The sequence below is a fragment of the Heliangelus exortis genome, chromosome 11, assembly GCF_036169615.1.
Source record: "Heliangelus exortis chromosome 11, bHelExo1.hap1, whole genome shotgun sequence".
Lineage (NCBI taxonomy): Eukaryota > Metazoa > Chordata > Aves > Apodiformes > Trochilidae > Heliangelus > Heliangelus exortis.
In genome coordinates, this window is record NC_092432.1 from 19,883,166 (window position 1) to 19,899,709 (window position 16,544).

Below are 16,544 nucleotides of genomic sequence, written 5' to 3' on the forward strand. Positions count from 1 at the left end.
TCCTCCTGGCACACTGTCCCACACACAGGCCCTTACATGGCAGGGAATTCCTGCTGGAATTTCATTTAGTTGCTTTTTCTGTTCCCAGACATCTCTGGCAAGCACTGCTAATACTTCACTTGCCATTTCATTAATGTTTTCACCAATTCTTCTACTATTAGTGACGTGACTGAATCCTTTTAGGTTGGCACCAAAACACATGCAGAAAGGTAATTGGGGCAGGAATCCCCAACCTGGAGGGAGGTGGTTGAAAGAGGAGAAAACTCAGCATTGTTCAATCACAAGCATCGGGGGGAGAGCACACAGGGCTCACACTCCTGCTTTTTCTCGTACAAGTTCCACATGAAGCTTATAGGGATGTGAACAAAGAGAAAAGGACATGGCCACCCTCTTGGAAAAACATCAGAGCTTCCCCTGTTGTGGTAAATTAGGGTGTAGGATGTGAAGGATGCAAAATTTCTAAGTTGTTGAAGGGAAAACTGGAGAAGTTTGTAGAGGAGAAATCTACTGGGATTTCAGACTGAAGTTTAGGAGAAATTTCTGGTGCAGGATTGCTTCATGGTGGTTGGACTCTTACACTGATGGTATCTGGTCTCAGCAGACACAGCTGTTCTTATGCTTTTTTTTTTCTTTTTTTTTTTAACATATCTACAAAATATGCTTTTAAAAATAGTACTCAAAGCATTTATTGTCCAGATGTCCATCAAGCTTCTTGGGTATAATGCAGTAAGTGCCTGTAAGATCCCATATACCCCAGGGTGGCATTGCAGCACAATTGTTTTATCCATTTACAAAAATAAAAAGATACCAGCATTTTATTTTCTTTACAGCTTTTTTCATGCAGTTTTATTTAGATTCTGATTGATTCGTGTTCTGTATTCCACCTTAAATGTGTTTCTCTTGCCTAATATTTTTATTGAAAATATTTTTGTTTCCCCACCCATTGGTTTTGAATGACAAATAAATTCTTGTTTTCTCTGCAGACTGTCTTTAGGTTACCAAGCCACTTTATCAGTAACAAAGGCACCTTCTCAGAAAGCACCTAACAGGTTTATTCACCTGTGTTATGCAAACTTCTTTCTCCAGTGTCTGCATGCAGGAAACTGGTGTGCAGAGCAGGCCAAGTAGACTTCAATGTGTGATATTTCCAGAAAGGAAAAAGGCTTTCCAGAGCTTAAGCAGAGCAAGCAGGAATAAATGACAATGATGAGTTGTTGGTATGACAAGTGACTGTTGTATATTTGTAGAGAAGAGCTTATGTTGTGAAGAGTTGGGTTTTGAAAAGGCTTTTTTCTAAGACCAACAGCCCATTAGTTTGGGATCTCTTTTCAGAAATAATTTGCTTTTATTTTGTGTAATTTGAAGTATCTTAAAGCAGTCTGCATAAATGTTTCACTGAATGCCATGATGTTATTATGGTTTTTTATTATTCTAAATTTCATACCTAGTTTTTAATGTCTGTTTCTGTTTCAATAATGTAAGAGAATGGATATCAAGTTCAGTAAACAACTCTCAAGAGCCTATTAAGATGTATCAGAAAAAATTACCATGGTTCTCAAGATTAATCCTGTACAATGAAGATTTATGTCATTTTCATATGTGAAGTTCAAGGTCATTTGCCTCAATGAAATCTGTCCTTTTACCTTGCTTCCATGCCAACAAAGGTATTTTTTACTGTCCATGTAATAATTGAAATTACGTTGCACCAAATAGAAAGAAAAAGATCATTGGAGTTACTGTATCAAAAATTATTATTAACTTCTTCTCTGACTTGTAGATTTGAGGCTCGTTTATTCTCCAGTCATTTACATCCCTTTGGCTACACAAATTAGCTTTCAGATGGAAGCAAAAGTAATTTTAAGGTCCATTTGAACCCAAAGTAGGACAGAGTATCCTCAGAATAAATAAAGATCACCCTATTTATGTTTAAATAACTTAAATTCCATTCAGCATCCTAGGTATAAGCAATTGGGAATAGTATTTCTGCTTTTGACATTTGAAAATAAAATCTTATTCCCCAAAGGGAAAAACACAGTAAAGTAGGTGCAAGTGTTAAGGTTTCTTTGGTACTTTTTTCATGATTACATAATGCCATTGTTTGCTCTCAGTCTTTATTTGGGCCAGACTGTTCTTTCCTTATTTTTAACTTTTCAGTCCCCTTTGTTCTTTCATGGTATTTTTAAGGAATGTTCCTCTTCCAATTGAGCACATAACACGAAGTTTTAAAAAAGGGATCTGGAGGTCTCTGCCTGGGTCCCTCTCTTGCTCACTGCATAAGCTCATTATGTAACTTCATAAACCAGGGTCTAGTGACTTTTATTTGCTGAGATGCTGTCCAGGGAGGTGTGTGCACTTCTGAGGAAGGAGCAAGCCTATGGTACCCATCTCTCACTCACACCAGTAACCCTGTCCCAGCCTGTCTCCTGCTTTTCTGAAATCTGCATTTTTCTCCCTTCTCTTTTTCCTGCTGAACCTCGTTCTCTGAGAGTTCCTTTTACACAAGTTGTCTAGAGGTTTGCTTATCTGCCCCTGGGTGAGAACCCTTTCCATCCCTGCTTTCCATTCTCTTTAAATTGCTCCTAATTACTCCTTGCCATCAATGAGTGATTCAGCATTGGTTCTGTCATTTTTTTCAGCCATATCCACTCTGTCATTTTGGGCTTTCCTGGCTTTCAGGGGCTCCATCCTCTCCCAGATCTCCCTGAATCTCTACAATCTCTACTCAAATATAGCAACAGGACATCATCCTGCTTTGCCCAAGGATCTTGCTTGCCTGCCTTGGTTTCTTCCTTGCTCAGCTCACACCTTCCTTCTGATGTCTCTCATCTGTGCTTGGACCTGCTTCTAGCTGCCTTTTGCTCATCATGTTCTCAGTTGCTTCCCAACTGAATCTGCTAAAAGCACTGCCCAGCTCTGCTTTGTTGTAAAATCAAGCAGGCTATTTTAAATTGCATGAATTATATGACTTGTATGAATTATACTGCCATTTGGACAGGCTGGTCCTTGTCCCATTCAAGAGCAATTACAGCAAAGACTTCCAGCAGGGGAACTACCTGCCTTCTCCTAAATGGGACTGGAGCTTGGTGCTGTGAAAGCATCTCCTGACTGTAGCTCACTCAGAATTCTTTACTGGGTGAAAAATACACCATTTTTTTGAAAGGCTGATTCTGAATTTTCAGTCACTTTGATGCCTTTTAGAGAGGACTGCTCTTGTGATTTTTCTCTTTCCCTGCAAAGGCATAGATGTACTTTTTGTTTTCTCCTTTTTATCTCAGTGCATCCTGTTGGAAATTTTCCTATTGCTCTACTTCAGAGTAGGTCTGACTTTAAATTCATGGAGCTGTAATGACTCTATCTATCACTGGCACAGTGGAGCTGAATGTTTAATGAGAAGAACTGTTTCAAAAAGAATGTTCCAATAAATTTGGCACAAAATAATTTCTTTGAAAATATGCATATGTTTTCAATTTTTCTTTCTTTCTGAAGGGAGAATCCTGGCCTTAAATTAGTATATTTGAAAATTACTTAAATGTTCTAAAAATATGACCAAAAAGAAAAAAGGTATCTTTGAAGACCTTTCTTCCTGCACTTATCACAGTGTTTATATGTGTGAACAAGAACATTTGTCATTACTGGAAGTTATTCTTCAGTGTCAACTCACCTCATGCAGATTATCCCATCAATATCTCTATGGCAGAGACAAGAACCAAAGCTCCTATTCGGGTGGATGAGTTGTCTGTTGATACAAGTGGACTGAGCTTTTTCAAAGTTCAGAAATTTAGCTCTGTGTTTCTCCTCTGCCTCAGTAACATATTGGATAACTGCTTAGTTCCCTCCAAGGCACCTTTCAAAGGAAAATGTATGGGCTTTTTTTTCACCTGAAATACATGATGTCACTATAAGAGATTTCATTATTTGTTATGTTTCAATATTGCATTTTTAAGGGTCTAATTCCACAATTGTATTGAATTTCTGATTGCTTCAAAAGGACTCTGTGTCAGGGCAGGAGTGGAGAACGATGGAACCTTTTGGCCACCTGGGATCAGTAGCTGCAGAGTGATGGAAAGCACAGAAGTGGAATCTGCCTCTGGAGCATTTCCTGTCTGAATGCCCTGAGGCTGTGTTGATTCACTCAAATTTTTGAAAATTTAGCTGTGTGTTTAAATTAAGTAACCCTTTTGTTTAAAAAAAAAAACTAAAATAAATTAAAAATAATAAGTCATCAATCAAAAGTTATAAAGGAGCAAACTTCTTATTTTGAAAACAGGACAAAACTACAGTGAGGTTCTGCATAGCCATTGGTTTCCCCATCCACTAGGAAGTTTAGAACCTTGCTTAATTTTCTAGGTATTAGGAAAAATTATTTGTGGCTCCACATAGAGACACGAAGCAAACGAGAAGGAAATAGAGAGTAACAAGGGTAAAGCCTCTTTTCTGTTCAGGAAAAGCTTACCTGGGATTTGTTCAACAGCAAAGTGAATTTAAAAATCATACACAGATAAACAATTGTTTCCATGAAAATATTTCCCTGCTCTGAAAGAAAAATATTTTTAGCAATTATGTAAAAGAAGAAATCAAACTTGGTAATCACTTAGCTGCAACTCAGTCTAGTTTTTCCTGCACTTTGGAATTATCACTGATTTTATTATACATTCTAGTTTGTTATATACAGCATATTTTCATCTTAAAACACCATTTCTCTCCCTGGTGAATGACTTCTGTAATTACAAAACCACCTCATTGATCTTTCACATTGTTTACTGGCTTCTTTGGTGAAACAGACAAGCAGTTTTTATGGCTTCCCAATTATTTTATTATTTTAGGATTCTCTAACTAAAAACTGAATTTTTACTTCAGGGATCACATTTAAGCCAATGCCACAAACTTCTCCATCAGTGAATTCTTGTCTCTGTATTTTTGAACCGTGTTATGGTTGCACGTAAGTAGTTTGTGTTTGGTTTATTTCACTTTCTTATTTGTGTTTGCAAATTATTTCCTCAGCATTGAAAGCTCTGTGAAAATCAGGAAGTGTTTGTTTCTGATTACATTTCTCCCTCCCCTTCTTTTCTTTCTTTCTTACTCCAGTCAGTGCTCTGAAGCAGGACAAGAGCTCAGACTCGGCAAACTTCCAGGATGTGGAGGGTGCACCTGACAGATGTGTCTTGGAAGAGTCTGAGAGTCCAGGTGAGAGGCATTTAAAGGAATCAAGTGATAAATCTGATGCAGCTTTTGGGTCTGTAAAAAAAAAAAAAAAAAAAAAAAAAAAAAGCACATTGTAATGCTGTTTCCTTTTTAGCAGCTGCAATGTCAAATTAATGGTCACCTCCAGGGGTCACAGTGTGGAGCTGTTATCCTTTCCTCTTTCATCAAGAATTCAGGTCTTAGAAAGGATAAAGGCTTTATGACCAAAAAGAAAGCTGACACTACTAGTTCATTATAATTAGTTTTGGACTACACTGCTTACTTAATATATGTACAATGCCTGCCCCTTTGAAGATTATGAAAAATTAAGGATTGTGTATACTGCTGTTGAATGGAGTGGTGAACATCTCTGTATCTCTGGAGGGAACAAATTGGTAGTGTTAAATAGCTTGATTCTTTTCTTTAAATCAGTTCACAACCATTATTTCATTTTAATGGCTCTTAACATTGATTCAGCTAAATGCAGGAACATCCATAAAGCGCATTCTTTTTGGTGACTAAAAGATTTATCTTCATGTAGTTTCATTATCTTTCTTGTTATGGAACATCTATGAAATTTATGAAATGAATCTCGAAGGGAAACAATTAAATATAAAGTGTATTCAGTCAGAGCTGATTAAAACTATTCCGTGTGACTACATACTAGGATCTTCTAAGCAGACTGTGAGCTTGACCCACATACACCATCCCCGTAACCTGCATGTAGTCCTCATTAGAGAAAGAGCTAAACATCTTTCTTCACTTGATATTTTCCTTCCCTGCTTTATCTGGTTTCTGTGTACCCTCTTGCATCTTTGTGTGCTGATCCGTGTATCATATTTTTGATTCATCGTCTCTGTAGCCTGTCAGCTTAGTTAAGAGATTTCCAAATCTTGCAGCCTGTGCTGACAGGGGGCAGCTGCCAACAGTCCCCTGATCCTTCCCCAAGGAACGCTGCTGAGATTTAATTTTCAGTCAAAGGGTGCAGTCTGAAATCCATGTCAGGTCCCCAAAGTCATCTCAGAACCCAGATAGGACCCTTGTCTGGGGGATTATATTTCAGCACAGTGTACTCCTCCAAGATTCCTTGGGAGTTCAGCTGCTGTCATATACCTGATTTGAACTACATTCCCTTTTCATCTTTTCCACAGAAATGAACACCAGTATCTGTTAGAATAATTGAAACCAATGAATTGTAAATCATTTTAAAGCCACGTAGGTTTGGACTCAATGCTGTACAGCAGGAGCCAGCATGAGATTTAGAAAGAAATAGGTAATCTATTTGGGAAGGGGATAAGTTTAATTCCTTACAGAACCTACAATGTGTGGTGCATGGCATCTCCTTGAGAGACTGCCTATAGTTCCTTCAGCAATGATTATGGGCAAAAATGTGGAGTGTCCAAGTTCTGATGTGTTCTGAAGTCAGAAAGAATTAAAAAGAAGTGACACTGAAGTGTTGAGGTGAGAATTGATGTACCTCAAAGTAACATTAATTTAAACCTTAAATTCAGTCTGTGTGGCAAAGTGTACACGATAGGATGGGAACTTGAATACCCAATTCTGCACTCTGCATACCTATATCAAGTAATGGAAAGAATGCAAGCCTGTCAGGAGGTTAATATTGACTGGCAAAAATACATGTTGATAAAGCATCTAAACTTAAAAACTGAGTTCCATTCGGTCCATCTGACATCATTAAACTAGTAATAAACAATGAATTACTCTGGCTTTCATTTCTGTCCATTCCTGCATTTTAAGACATCTTCTCTTATAGGTCTGAAAACCTCAGGAGATTTCACTACTGGTCTCACTGCTTTCCACTGAGAATTTGTGGCTTGGTTGTCATGGAGACATCGTATTTCTCCAAGAATTGCTCATATTGATCCGTGGACAGGCGTAAATGGCCAGGCGAATGTGAGGAGTAAAGGGGGTTGGGCAGTACTATAAAATGACCAGAGGTTATGGGTCGGAAATAAGCTCATAGCAAACACTTAGGTAAAGAGAAAGAAACAGTTTCAATTTGTTTCAGGATTTCGTTTTTGCACTTTATGCCATTGTCTTCTTTCACTATAGACTGAAAGAAACTTGTTAGTCACTTGTCATGTCAGATCTTTGGTGCTTGTCCTGACACAGCTGTCAGCCTTCCAGCTCTGTGCAGTTCAGGGACACACAACAAAGAGCTACGGACATGAATTATTTATTGCTCCTTGTGCGGATGAAATTCTGTGATAAGAAATTAAGACACTTCTGAGAGAAGTGCTTGTTTGAAAGGAAAGATTTGGTAACACAATACATTTACTTAAAACTTACTACTTGCTTTTAGGACCAAACATTGAAACAATAATGTGACATTCAATTGGCTATGATTTGCCCTGGTATTTCTCAGGTGCCTCAACTTCGAATCATATCTTGGAATTTGAAAGTGCCTGGGAGGCCAGCATTTCCTTTGGTGAAACCAGAGACCTTAGAATCTCTCCCACACTTATTCAAAGTCTTTATGAACTTGCAAATTTCATTTGTAAGATTTTATTTAAAAGTCTATATTGGTGTTTTGCTGAGTGCCTTGCACTCGCACTTCACTTACGTTGTTATATGTGCAAAAGTGATTTAAGAAATACATTGATTGTATTATCTCTTCTGCTGAGGAAAAGGGGAAAATATGGCAAGATTGCCTGCAGAAAATTCCAGTTGTTCCTAAAAAGGTTTCTGTGTTACAATTTGAACAAGAATGGCCATAGGGCAGCTGTCAACAGACCTAGTGGTGTTCTGGGTTTCCTAATGGTGAAAGGTGCAGTCTCTAACTTTGACGTTAGACTGGGAGTTATTTTCAAAGTTATCTTAATCTTCTAAAATCTTACTTTTGCCTTTCCTGTGTGTCTGCACGTGTTCTCACTGCCCTGGATGTGGGCCTCCAGCAATTGCAGAAAAAGGCATACACTCAGATGAATAGCAGGGATCCATTTGACTACCCAAGACACCAGTCTGAGATTTACCTGTGATTCCTTGCGTGTGATCTGAACTACTCTCAGAAGGGTAATGAAACCCCTCAACCTGCACTTTTCTCTTGGATAATTCACAGCAAACACTTTTCACCTGTGATGGACGCAGGTAAATATCAGACTGCAGTTTCTTGTCTAAGTGAAATGGATTTTAGTTGCTCCCTTCACGTGCCTACAAGCTGCCATTATCTGTGATAGTGGCTCCTGTCCATTTTAGCCCTCACACCGAGGAGATGCTGGGCTTCTCTCCCAGGTGCCTAATAGTAGGTTTATCACTGCCATTTTCCCCACATGCTGAGGACCACTTCTCTTCAGCATGCAAAGCCAGGGCTTTCAAACTTCTCTCTGCTCTGGCCTTGAACATAATAATCAGATAAGAATTACAGCAGCTTTTTGTAGAACTTGACTTCTAGTGATATCAACCCCCAGGAAAGAATTCGCTGCCCCTTAGAATGCCATTTTAATATAAATAATCCCAGCAGTGTTTTCCATTGTATCAGACAAATTTGCCATGTTTAGAGAAACTGAGAAAAATGCTGAAACTGAGTGAAACCGGATGGATAAGTTGGTCTTTAGGCCTGTGCTATTCATCCAAGTTTTCTTGCACAATGTTGGATAATTTTCCCCTCCAGCAGGCACATCCTTTTGTCCAAGGGGAGTTGTTTGAGGTATGGTTAAAGGGGACTGAAAACACTGAATTTTGTTAGTCAAAATATAAGAGCAATGTAGCAGGACTTGACCCAGCTTAAGGTGTTTTGTTTCTTTTTCTTATTTGGTGCAATCCCACACAGGAGGGTTCTGGGAACACAGTGCTTATGAGACAAGGGATGGATTTGGGCTGAAGCCATAAGAAACGATGTAGGCACAAGTGCCCCTTGCCTCTTACTTCCCCAAACAGAGACATTGCAGTAGACTGAGCACTAAACTCTTCCTTCACTTGGTAATGGAGGGAAATTGAGCATCCCTAGGGGAACCCTGGGTTGGAAATTTTAGACAGAAAATACAGAGTGCTTTCTATTTTTTGGATGAAAACCATGTAAAGAAATGTATGTGTGCTTACGGCCTTCAATATCCAGACAGTCAGCCTGAGTCACCTCTCCCTTCTGCAGCTCATGATCTCTCCCAGCCCTTCATTCCAAAAACATTGCCCCTGTTAAATTTTCTCCTCTCCATTTTTGAATTTTCAGGGCAGAATGTACTTCTGGGTGCACAACAGATAATAGTAAAAACCTGAGCAGTTTTTTTCATAAACTTTCTTAGTTCCTTGTCCTAGACAGACCTTGGCCCAGAGATGGGAACGATCTTTGTCCCTGAAACAGAGTCTGTGAGAGACAGAACTGCAGCAAATAAAAATGAGAATGAGGACATGTATCAAGAACAACAGATTCTTATTAGCTTCAGTGTGCTTAAGAAGACAGCACCAAAATTGTAACTATTTTTTTTATCAGGCAAGTTATAATTGCTCTAGCAAATATTCACTTACCAGCTCCAGGTTCCATCCACTGGTGAGTATGTCAGGGAAATCAGCACTATCACCTGTTGATCAGAACAGAGGCAGAATGGAAATGTAAATATTTGGTAAAGTGGTCAAATCAAGCGCCCTGGAAAAGGAAGGAAGTTTGGGGGGTTTTGGGTTTTTTTGTTTTTGTGTTGTTTTTTTTTTTTGTTTTTTTTTTTTTTTTTTTTTTTTTTTTTGGTTGGTTTTGGGGGTTTTTTTGTATTTGCATCACCATGAAAAGGAGATAGAAGTAAATGAGGAGGTAGCCCACACTGTTCAACCACTGTGTATGAAGCCCAGGAATTCTGTCTGGAATTTCCAGTGCTGGCATAGATTGATCCATAAGAATTCCACTGCAGCAGTGTCACATGCCATCAGCAATCTGGGTTTCTAGTATCATGACTCACATGAGTTTGTTTTGGTTTTGTTGGGTTTTTTTTTAATAGTAAATCAAACTGTAAAACCAGAAGACTTAATTATTTGACATCAAGAAAATGTGAATCTCTCTCTGTGATGCAGACAGACAGAAAGGTGATAGAAAATAGGATAAATATACAAGATGGAGTGGGAAGGAAATAGTGTGGGCTTCTTCCTTGGTTTTCATGTACTCATGAAAGGTGTTGTATCTGTTTAAGTTATGTTTCTATTGCAACTAATATTTAAAATTCAGGTTGTAAATCTTATGATACATCAAATAAGATATCATGAAGCTAAAAACTAATGCTTGAGAGTGCTTTTCTGTGGAATTCTAATAAGCCAGGACAGCATCACTTATTAATAAAACTTGCTATTACTTTTGTTTACAGCTGTTTTAGGTGTAGTTCTGCTGAAAGGGAATATGTGTAATATCAAAATCATATTGGCAAAGGAAGCAAAAAATCTGATAGTTTAAAACAGGAATTATCTTTCTGCTTATCCACTGGGATGATTTCCTTTAAAACAAAAAAGGAGGGAGAAGGAAGTCTGTTCAGGAGAAAAGTTTTGGGGAACATCAGACATTCACTTGAGAAGTTCTGGGTTTCATAATGCCCAGTTATACAGCAGTTATAACATAAACAGTCTTCTGTGGGTAGGTTTGTAATATTTTTCAGACTTTATTACTCTATAAAATGACTGTAAATAACTTAATTTTTAAAAAGAAGCTTTTGCCTAGTACTTCAAAACTGTAAAATCATTAAACCAGATAAATACATTTCTTTTCCAGATGACATGAATCCACATCCCTGGATATCTAAGGTGTGCTCCTGTAAGGTGTGTTAGAAAATCCTGCTTAGCTGAATGAAGATGCACCAGATGCACAAGAACAGCCAATAAATGGCCTATATGTGGCATGGACACGAAATGGATTTTTGTATTTATTTTTCTGTACCTCTAACTATTCATTTTCAGAAGAAACACCTTTCATAATATCAGCTGTTCTGATTAATTGACTTCAATTGACACTTCCATTACTAATTGATTTCCACTGATTCAATTTAAGTTTATTCAAATTTTGGTAGTTCTAACAGAGAAAATATAAACTTTTTATTTTTAGATGCTTCTCACTAGTATATGCAATGATTCCAAACCTAACAACTTTGTACATAAAACGTATGCATCTCTTTTTATCTTGTATTAAGTACATCAAATTTAAATTTTACTTCCTCCCTGCTTCTGATTTCTGTTACCTGCAGCTTTTTAACAGTGAGGCAAAGCAAACGCATTTGAAATAATTTTAAAAATCATAAAGGAAAAGGCAAAATTTTAAATAAACATGGGATGTTTAGAAACAACTAAAGTATGAAGAATGTTGTGTGCACAGGGAAGCATGGGGAAATGATTACAAATCTGGTCTTGTCTAGGATGTGAATTTTCCTTTTCTCTAAATACTTCCACACCCTCATGAGTCCCTGCCTGCAGTGTATGGCAGCAAGGGCTTTAGAAACATCAAGTGGAAGGGCCTTGGGAGAAGTGGTATTTCAGTTTTGTCCAGCTGAAGAGTGTCTCATTAAGATAGGCTGCAATCCAGAGAAGATAAAGACATCTAATGCTATTTTTCTGTAGCTGTAAATACTGTGTATCAAAATTACATCCTCTAACAGAAAAGTCACTGATCTTATACATTTGGTATTTTTCAGAAACAGCTTTCCTTAGTCTTGAAAGGCATTTTCCTATGTAAAGTGTACCTGTTGTTTATCTAAGCTTGTGTTTGAATTATGGTGCCTGAATAACCTGAATGTCAACTCCTATGGCTTCATTTTTCACTTGCTGTGCCCAGATCTGGAACCATCTCATTGACTCAGACTTGCACAGCACAGCTAAGTGCAGAACAGTTTTCAGCTGACTTTTATCCTCTTCATTTTTGTGGTTACATCAAAGTTGCAGACATCAAGAAGACAGACGTGAAGTTGCCAAGGTAATTACAGAAACTGAGTAACAGGAGCCATGCAGGAAGCAAACCAAGCAGCAAATGAAGGATGGACCTTGCTATCTCCTTTGCTCCACAGCCTTGTCAAGAGTCACCTCTGGAAACTGCAGTTTTCCACTGGTGTAGAAAAGTCCATTTCCCTTCCCATTGCTGCTGTGCATCAGCATCTGCTGACAGGGGCCAGCTTAGTGGTAACAAATCTCTTTCAACTATTCCTACCAGATACTTTAAAAACCAGTGGGTCCAAAGAGGTCTCATAGCTCAGGGAACTGGGTCTGGCTGTAACACCCAGTACTGCTGGGCAGTAGCAATTACATTTGTGCAACACAATATTTGATTGCTTGTCTTTAATTCTGCAAAGCAGAATTCTGCCAACACAGGCAGCCCTCTGGAAGGGTTTGTGCAGTGGTGATTGCTGTTTGGCACATGCTTTTGTGTGCTTTGTGCTAATTATAATATCAGTAAGGTAAGGAAGAAACTTTTTTTTAATAGGTACATTTATTTCCCAGCAAAGCAAGTATATTTCCCATGGGATCTGGATGTCTTTCAAACAACCAACATTCCAGTGTAGGCTTGAGATGAACTCTTGCTTAGAAGAATCTTTTTGCATGAATATGACCATTTTAAAGCTGTATACTTAAATACATATTAATTTCCTGCAATTGCTTCTTGTAAGCCATAACTGAAGAAACATTTCTGTGCTAATTCAGTCTAATGTACCATTGGATTAATGCTCCTGGAGACTGATTTTACAACAAAGTTGCAAGGTAATTATGAACCATACTTTTTTATTCTGTTATACTGGAGGTGTCCCAGCAGAAGTACTGTGCTAATATTTTAGAGTAGCTGTCTGAATTTTAGATATGGGGTAAAATATAGTTAAACTTCTTAAGGAGTAATTATTGATTGGTTTTGTTGCTTATTTTTCTCATCTAGAAGTCACAAAGTGCAATAAACTGTGTGGCCCAAGTTGGGGTTTCATTTTCAGGACAATTTCTCCCCACCCCACCTCACTTAGGTGGCCAAGAAAAACACTGATCTCAGGAGCAGGAGCAGAGGAGGAAGCAGCAGGTAGGTGTGAGCCAACCCCCACACATCAGCATTATCTCAGCATGGAATTGGAGGCTTTCTTGAGCATAAATTTTCAGCTCTTGAGTCCTATAGGCATTTTTAATGTTAGGTGAATAATTCATTATATTATTGAAAATTTTAAACAAGGAAGTTACTTCTAGTTACAAGGAAGTTCTTCAATATAAGCCCAAATCAAAACTTGTGATGTCTCTGAGTTGGGAGATTTTGTGCTTTCCAAATGATTCATATTTGCTAAATGGTCTCTGACCTAGATTTCTTCCTTGAAACATCCCCAAACTTTGAACAACAGTTCATTTATGGCTCCAAATACAATCATCATATTTTGAAATCTCTTGTGCTGTTTACTTATTTTAAAATTAATCATTCAAAGCAACTGCTTGCAGTTTGGGGTTGTATTTTGTTGAGTGGGGCTCTTCCCCACCCCAAAGAAAGGTGTTCTAAAATGGTATTGTCATGGAAATTGAAATTTCTATATGAGATTCTTTAAAAAAAAAAAAAAAAAGATACTTTTAACACAGGCACTGTGTAGCTGGGCTACACTTTCCAGACATCAGATATCTAACCAGGGAAATGTTACTGCAAGTCAGATGGAGCTGAAGTGTAGAAAACTGAGAAAAGAAGGGGACAGGTGCCATAAGCAGCATTACTTCTCTCCAGGTTTTTACTCCTTTTGAAACAGCATTTTCTCTGGGGCAGGTTAGGGCAACGAGGTCCAGCCCAAGCCTCAAAGTCTCTGTGCCAGTGCTGAAGAACACTGCATACACATTCCTGATGGGGGATCTGTGAAGCCCAAGTCCTGCTTCTCACAGTACTATTTCTGCAGAATTTTGCATGAGAAGAGGATGCAGAGGGATTAAAAGGACAGGTCTTCCCCTTCTCCCTTCCTGATAGGATGTGCAGTCTCAACTGCACAAAGCTTTTTGAATTATCTAAGTTTGAGTTAGGTTTCAGTTTAAATTTATAGATCCCTGAAGTGAAAAATTCATCAGTCCTGTGTTTGCAGAAGTAATACTGAACTTGCATGCAACATAAAATTCACACAATAATCCAGAATTGTCTTATTGGAAACCATAAGAAATTCATTTCTTGAATGACACCTGCTGGAAAGTCTAAAGTGTGTCCAAGAGCTGTGCTGCAGGGCAGGGACAAGTCACAGGAAGGCTCCTTTCCTGCTCCTCTGAATCTGAATGTCCTGGTTATGGTGTGATGGGGAAGTACAAACATGGCAGTCAAGGTGAAGCAGCACAAGTTGCTAAAAATAGTAAACATTATGAAACTTAACAAACATTTCTAGGTTTTTTAAGGTGCATTTGATAAAATTCTTACCGTGTACAAATTTAATTGCACTTCTGTTTCCTGCATTTCTAGAGACAGCCTTTGGAAGACAGAGTTGTGCAGCCCAAATTTACCTTGTGTCTTGCAAATATAGGGGTAAAAACTGTTTTTCTTCCTCTTGCAGTATGCTCAATGAGGTAACTGTGAAAAATAGCATCACTGGAGTTGTTTCACTAAGTACATTGCTCCCATTACTCTGTTTTTACAGGAGCTGGGAGATTTTTTTTTAATTTTTTAATTTTTTTTTAGTATTTGCAAGCTTAATACACAGCATAATATTACTAACAATACCCAGCACTACTAAAATAATATTTTCCTTATTCTCAAATGTCATCTAAATAATGTACAATCCTCTTGATAATAAGGACCTGAGGAAATTGTGCTCTAAATCACCATGAATTTTCCATGGAGAAACTCAGGGTAGTAAAAGATTCTAAATAGAATCAGAACTTTGTTTTCTACTGGCAAGCAGACTTACAGCTCTGCCCAGTAAATGCAAGACAGGTATTTTTGTTGTTTGGTTTGGTTTATAGTCTTCCTGCCATGTAGATGGCAGCAGCACTCAAGCCTTGAAATTCACCCCAGCTGCTTCTTGAGTTTATTCTGAAACACCACGTTTAAGAATATTATTTTCCAAAGGGAACTGAAAGCATGATTACTTTAAAGATGAATATCAGCTCAGTTACATATACTTTGAAAGAAGCCTGTAACTTCATGTCAGTGTTTAAAAGGCAACGTGTCATTACTGTCTGTGTGAATGTAGGTGCCAGCTTTGTTTTGGTTTTTTAACATTATTTTGCACTTGTGTTTCATTTCTGTAAATTAAATGGTTAGCATTTCTTCTTCTTCACACAGGGGGTTTCTGAAAGTTCAAAAATTTTAAGGTTTGCTGGGTTACTTTCCACATTTGTTTCCTTGCAGAATGAGAAAAATAGAGCAGGTGCTTGGGCAGGAAAGCAGTTGGCTGTGGGCATCTTTATCAATGATACACAGAGAAAGACAGAGGAACACACAGTGCAGGATTTTGTTCTGTGGGTTTTACTAATCATAGAATCATAGTATATAAATTATCCTGGAAAACAAACAAACAAACAAAAAGCATTTTGAAGCTTCAAATATCTTTAGCTTGGAATAACATGAAATTGTCTGCACACTGGTGTTTACTTTGGCTAAGAAATAGAGAGAGTTTTTGAAAAAGAAGCAAAAAACTTGATACTCAGAACCCAAGTTCTCTGCAGCATCAGCTGAAACCTCAGGCAAGCTTTGAGGAATCGTCTCCAGGCCCTGGCAGATAAAAGCAGGTGTTACACACGTGACTGCACAGAGGAAAAAACTCACACAAAAAAGCATCATGATGTAGTTCCTTGCTCTAGGAAACACTGGTTAAACGCTGGAGGAAAACTGTAGTGTTTTAGTAAGTTGTCATAGGAAGCAGATCAGCACTAACTCCCTCTGTGCTTCTTAACCAGTAGTAACTGAACTAACAGAGGAGATGAAATGTCCTATGGACAGCACTTCCCATTCCATAGGATGCTGTCTAGGGATGCATTTGATGGAGGTTTTCCACACTGAGCAGCAAATCATTTAAGGTAACTAGGAAAGCAAGCTGGCTGTGACATTTAACCATCACTGCCCCAGCTGCAGATGTGGCCAGGTCTGCTCTAGCCTCGTGCAGAAACTGGGAAGCTGGCTGAGAAACAGGAACCCTCTGGTGCCCTTGGTATGCAGTAGAACCCTTGGGCCATTATATCACCCAGCTTTTTGTTGTCAGGCAGATCTTCAGAGGACAGAATTCCTCACTGCAGAGTCCATTACAGCTTCAGGATGCACTCAGTGGATGCTCTGTGACCAAGCAGACTCCTGATGCCTGATGGGGCTGTGGGCAAAGATGCAGCTACAGATGTCAGGATACATGTCCTGGAGTGATAGTGTTCCTCCTGCTTAATTAGTGAGTCAGGGAAAGGACTAAGAAAGGGAAAGCATGAATTTGTGGCTGATAAAGTTTGTGCCAACATGAAAAGTAGAATTAATG

General features: G+C 38.4%; 1 protein-coding gene across 1 annotated transcript in view; it reads left to right on the top strand.

Annotated features, from left to right (window-relative positions):
• Positions 1-11,956, top strand: part of WDR72 (WD repeat domain 72) — a 111,303-nt gene extending 99,347 nt beyond the window's left edge. The window contains exons 19-20 of the mRNA XM_071755151.1: positions 5,086-5,184; positions 10,883-11,956. Coding sequence (XP_071611252.1) covers positions 5,086-5,184; positions 10,883-10,938 — 155 coding nt within the window. The 3' untranslated portion in view covers positions 10,939-11,956. The remainder of the gene's footprint in view (positions 1-5,085; positions 5,185-10,882) is intronic.
• Positions 11,957-16,544: the final 4,588 nt, after the last annotated feature.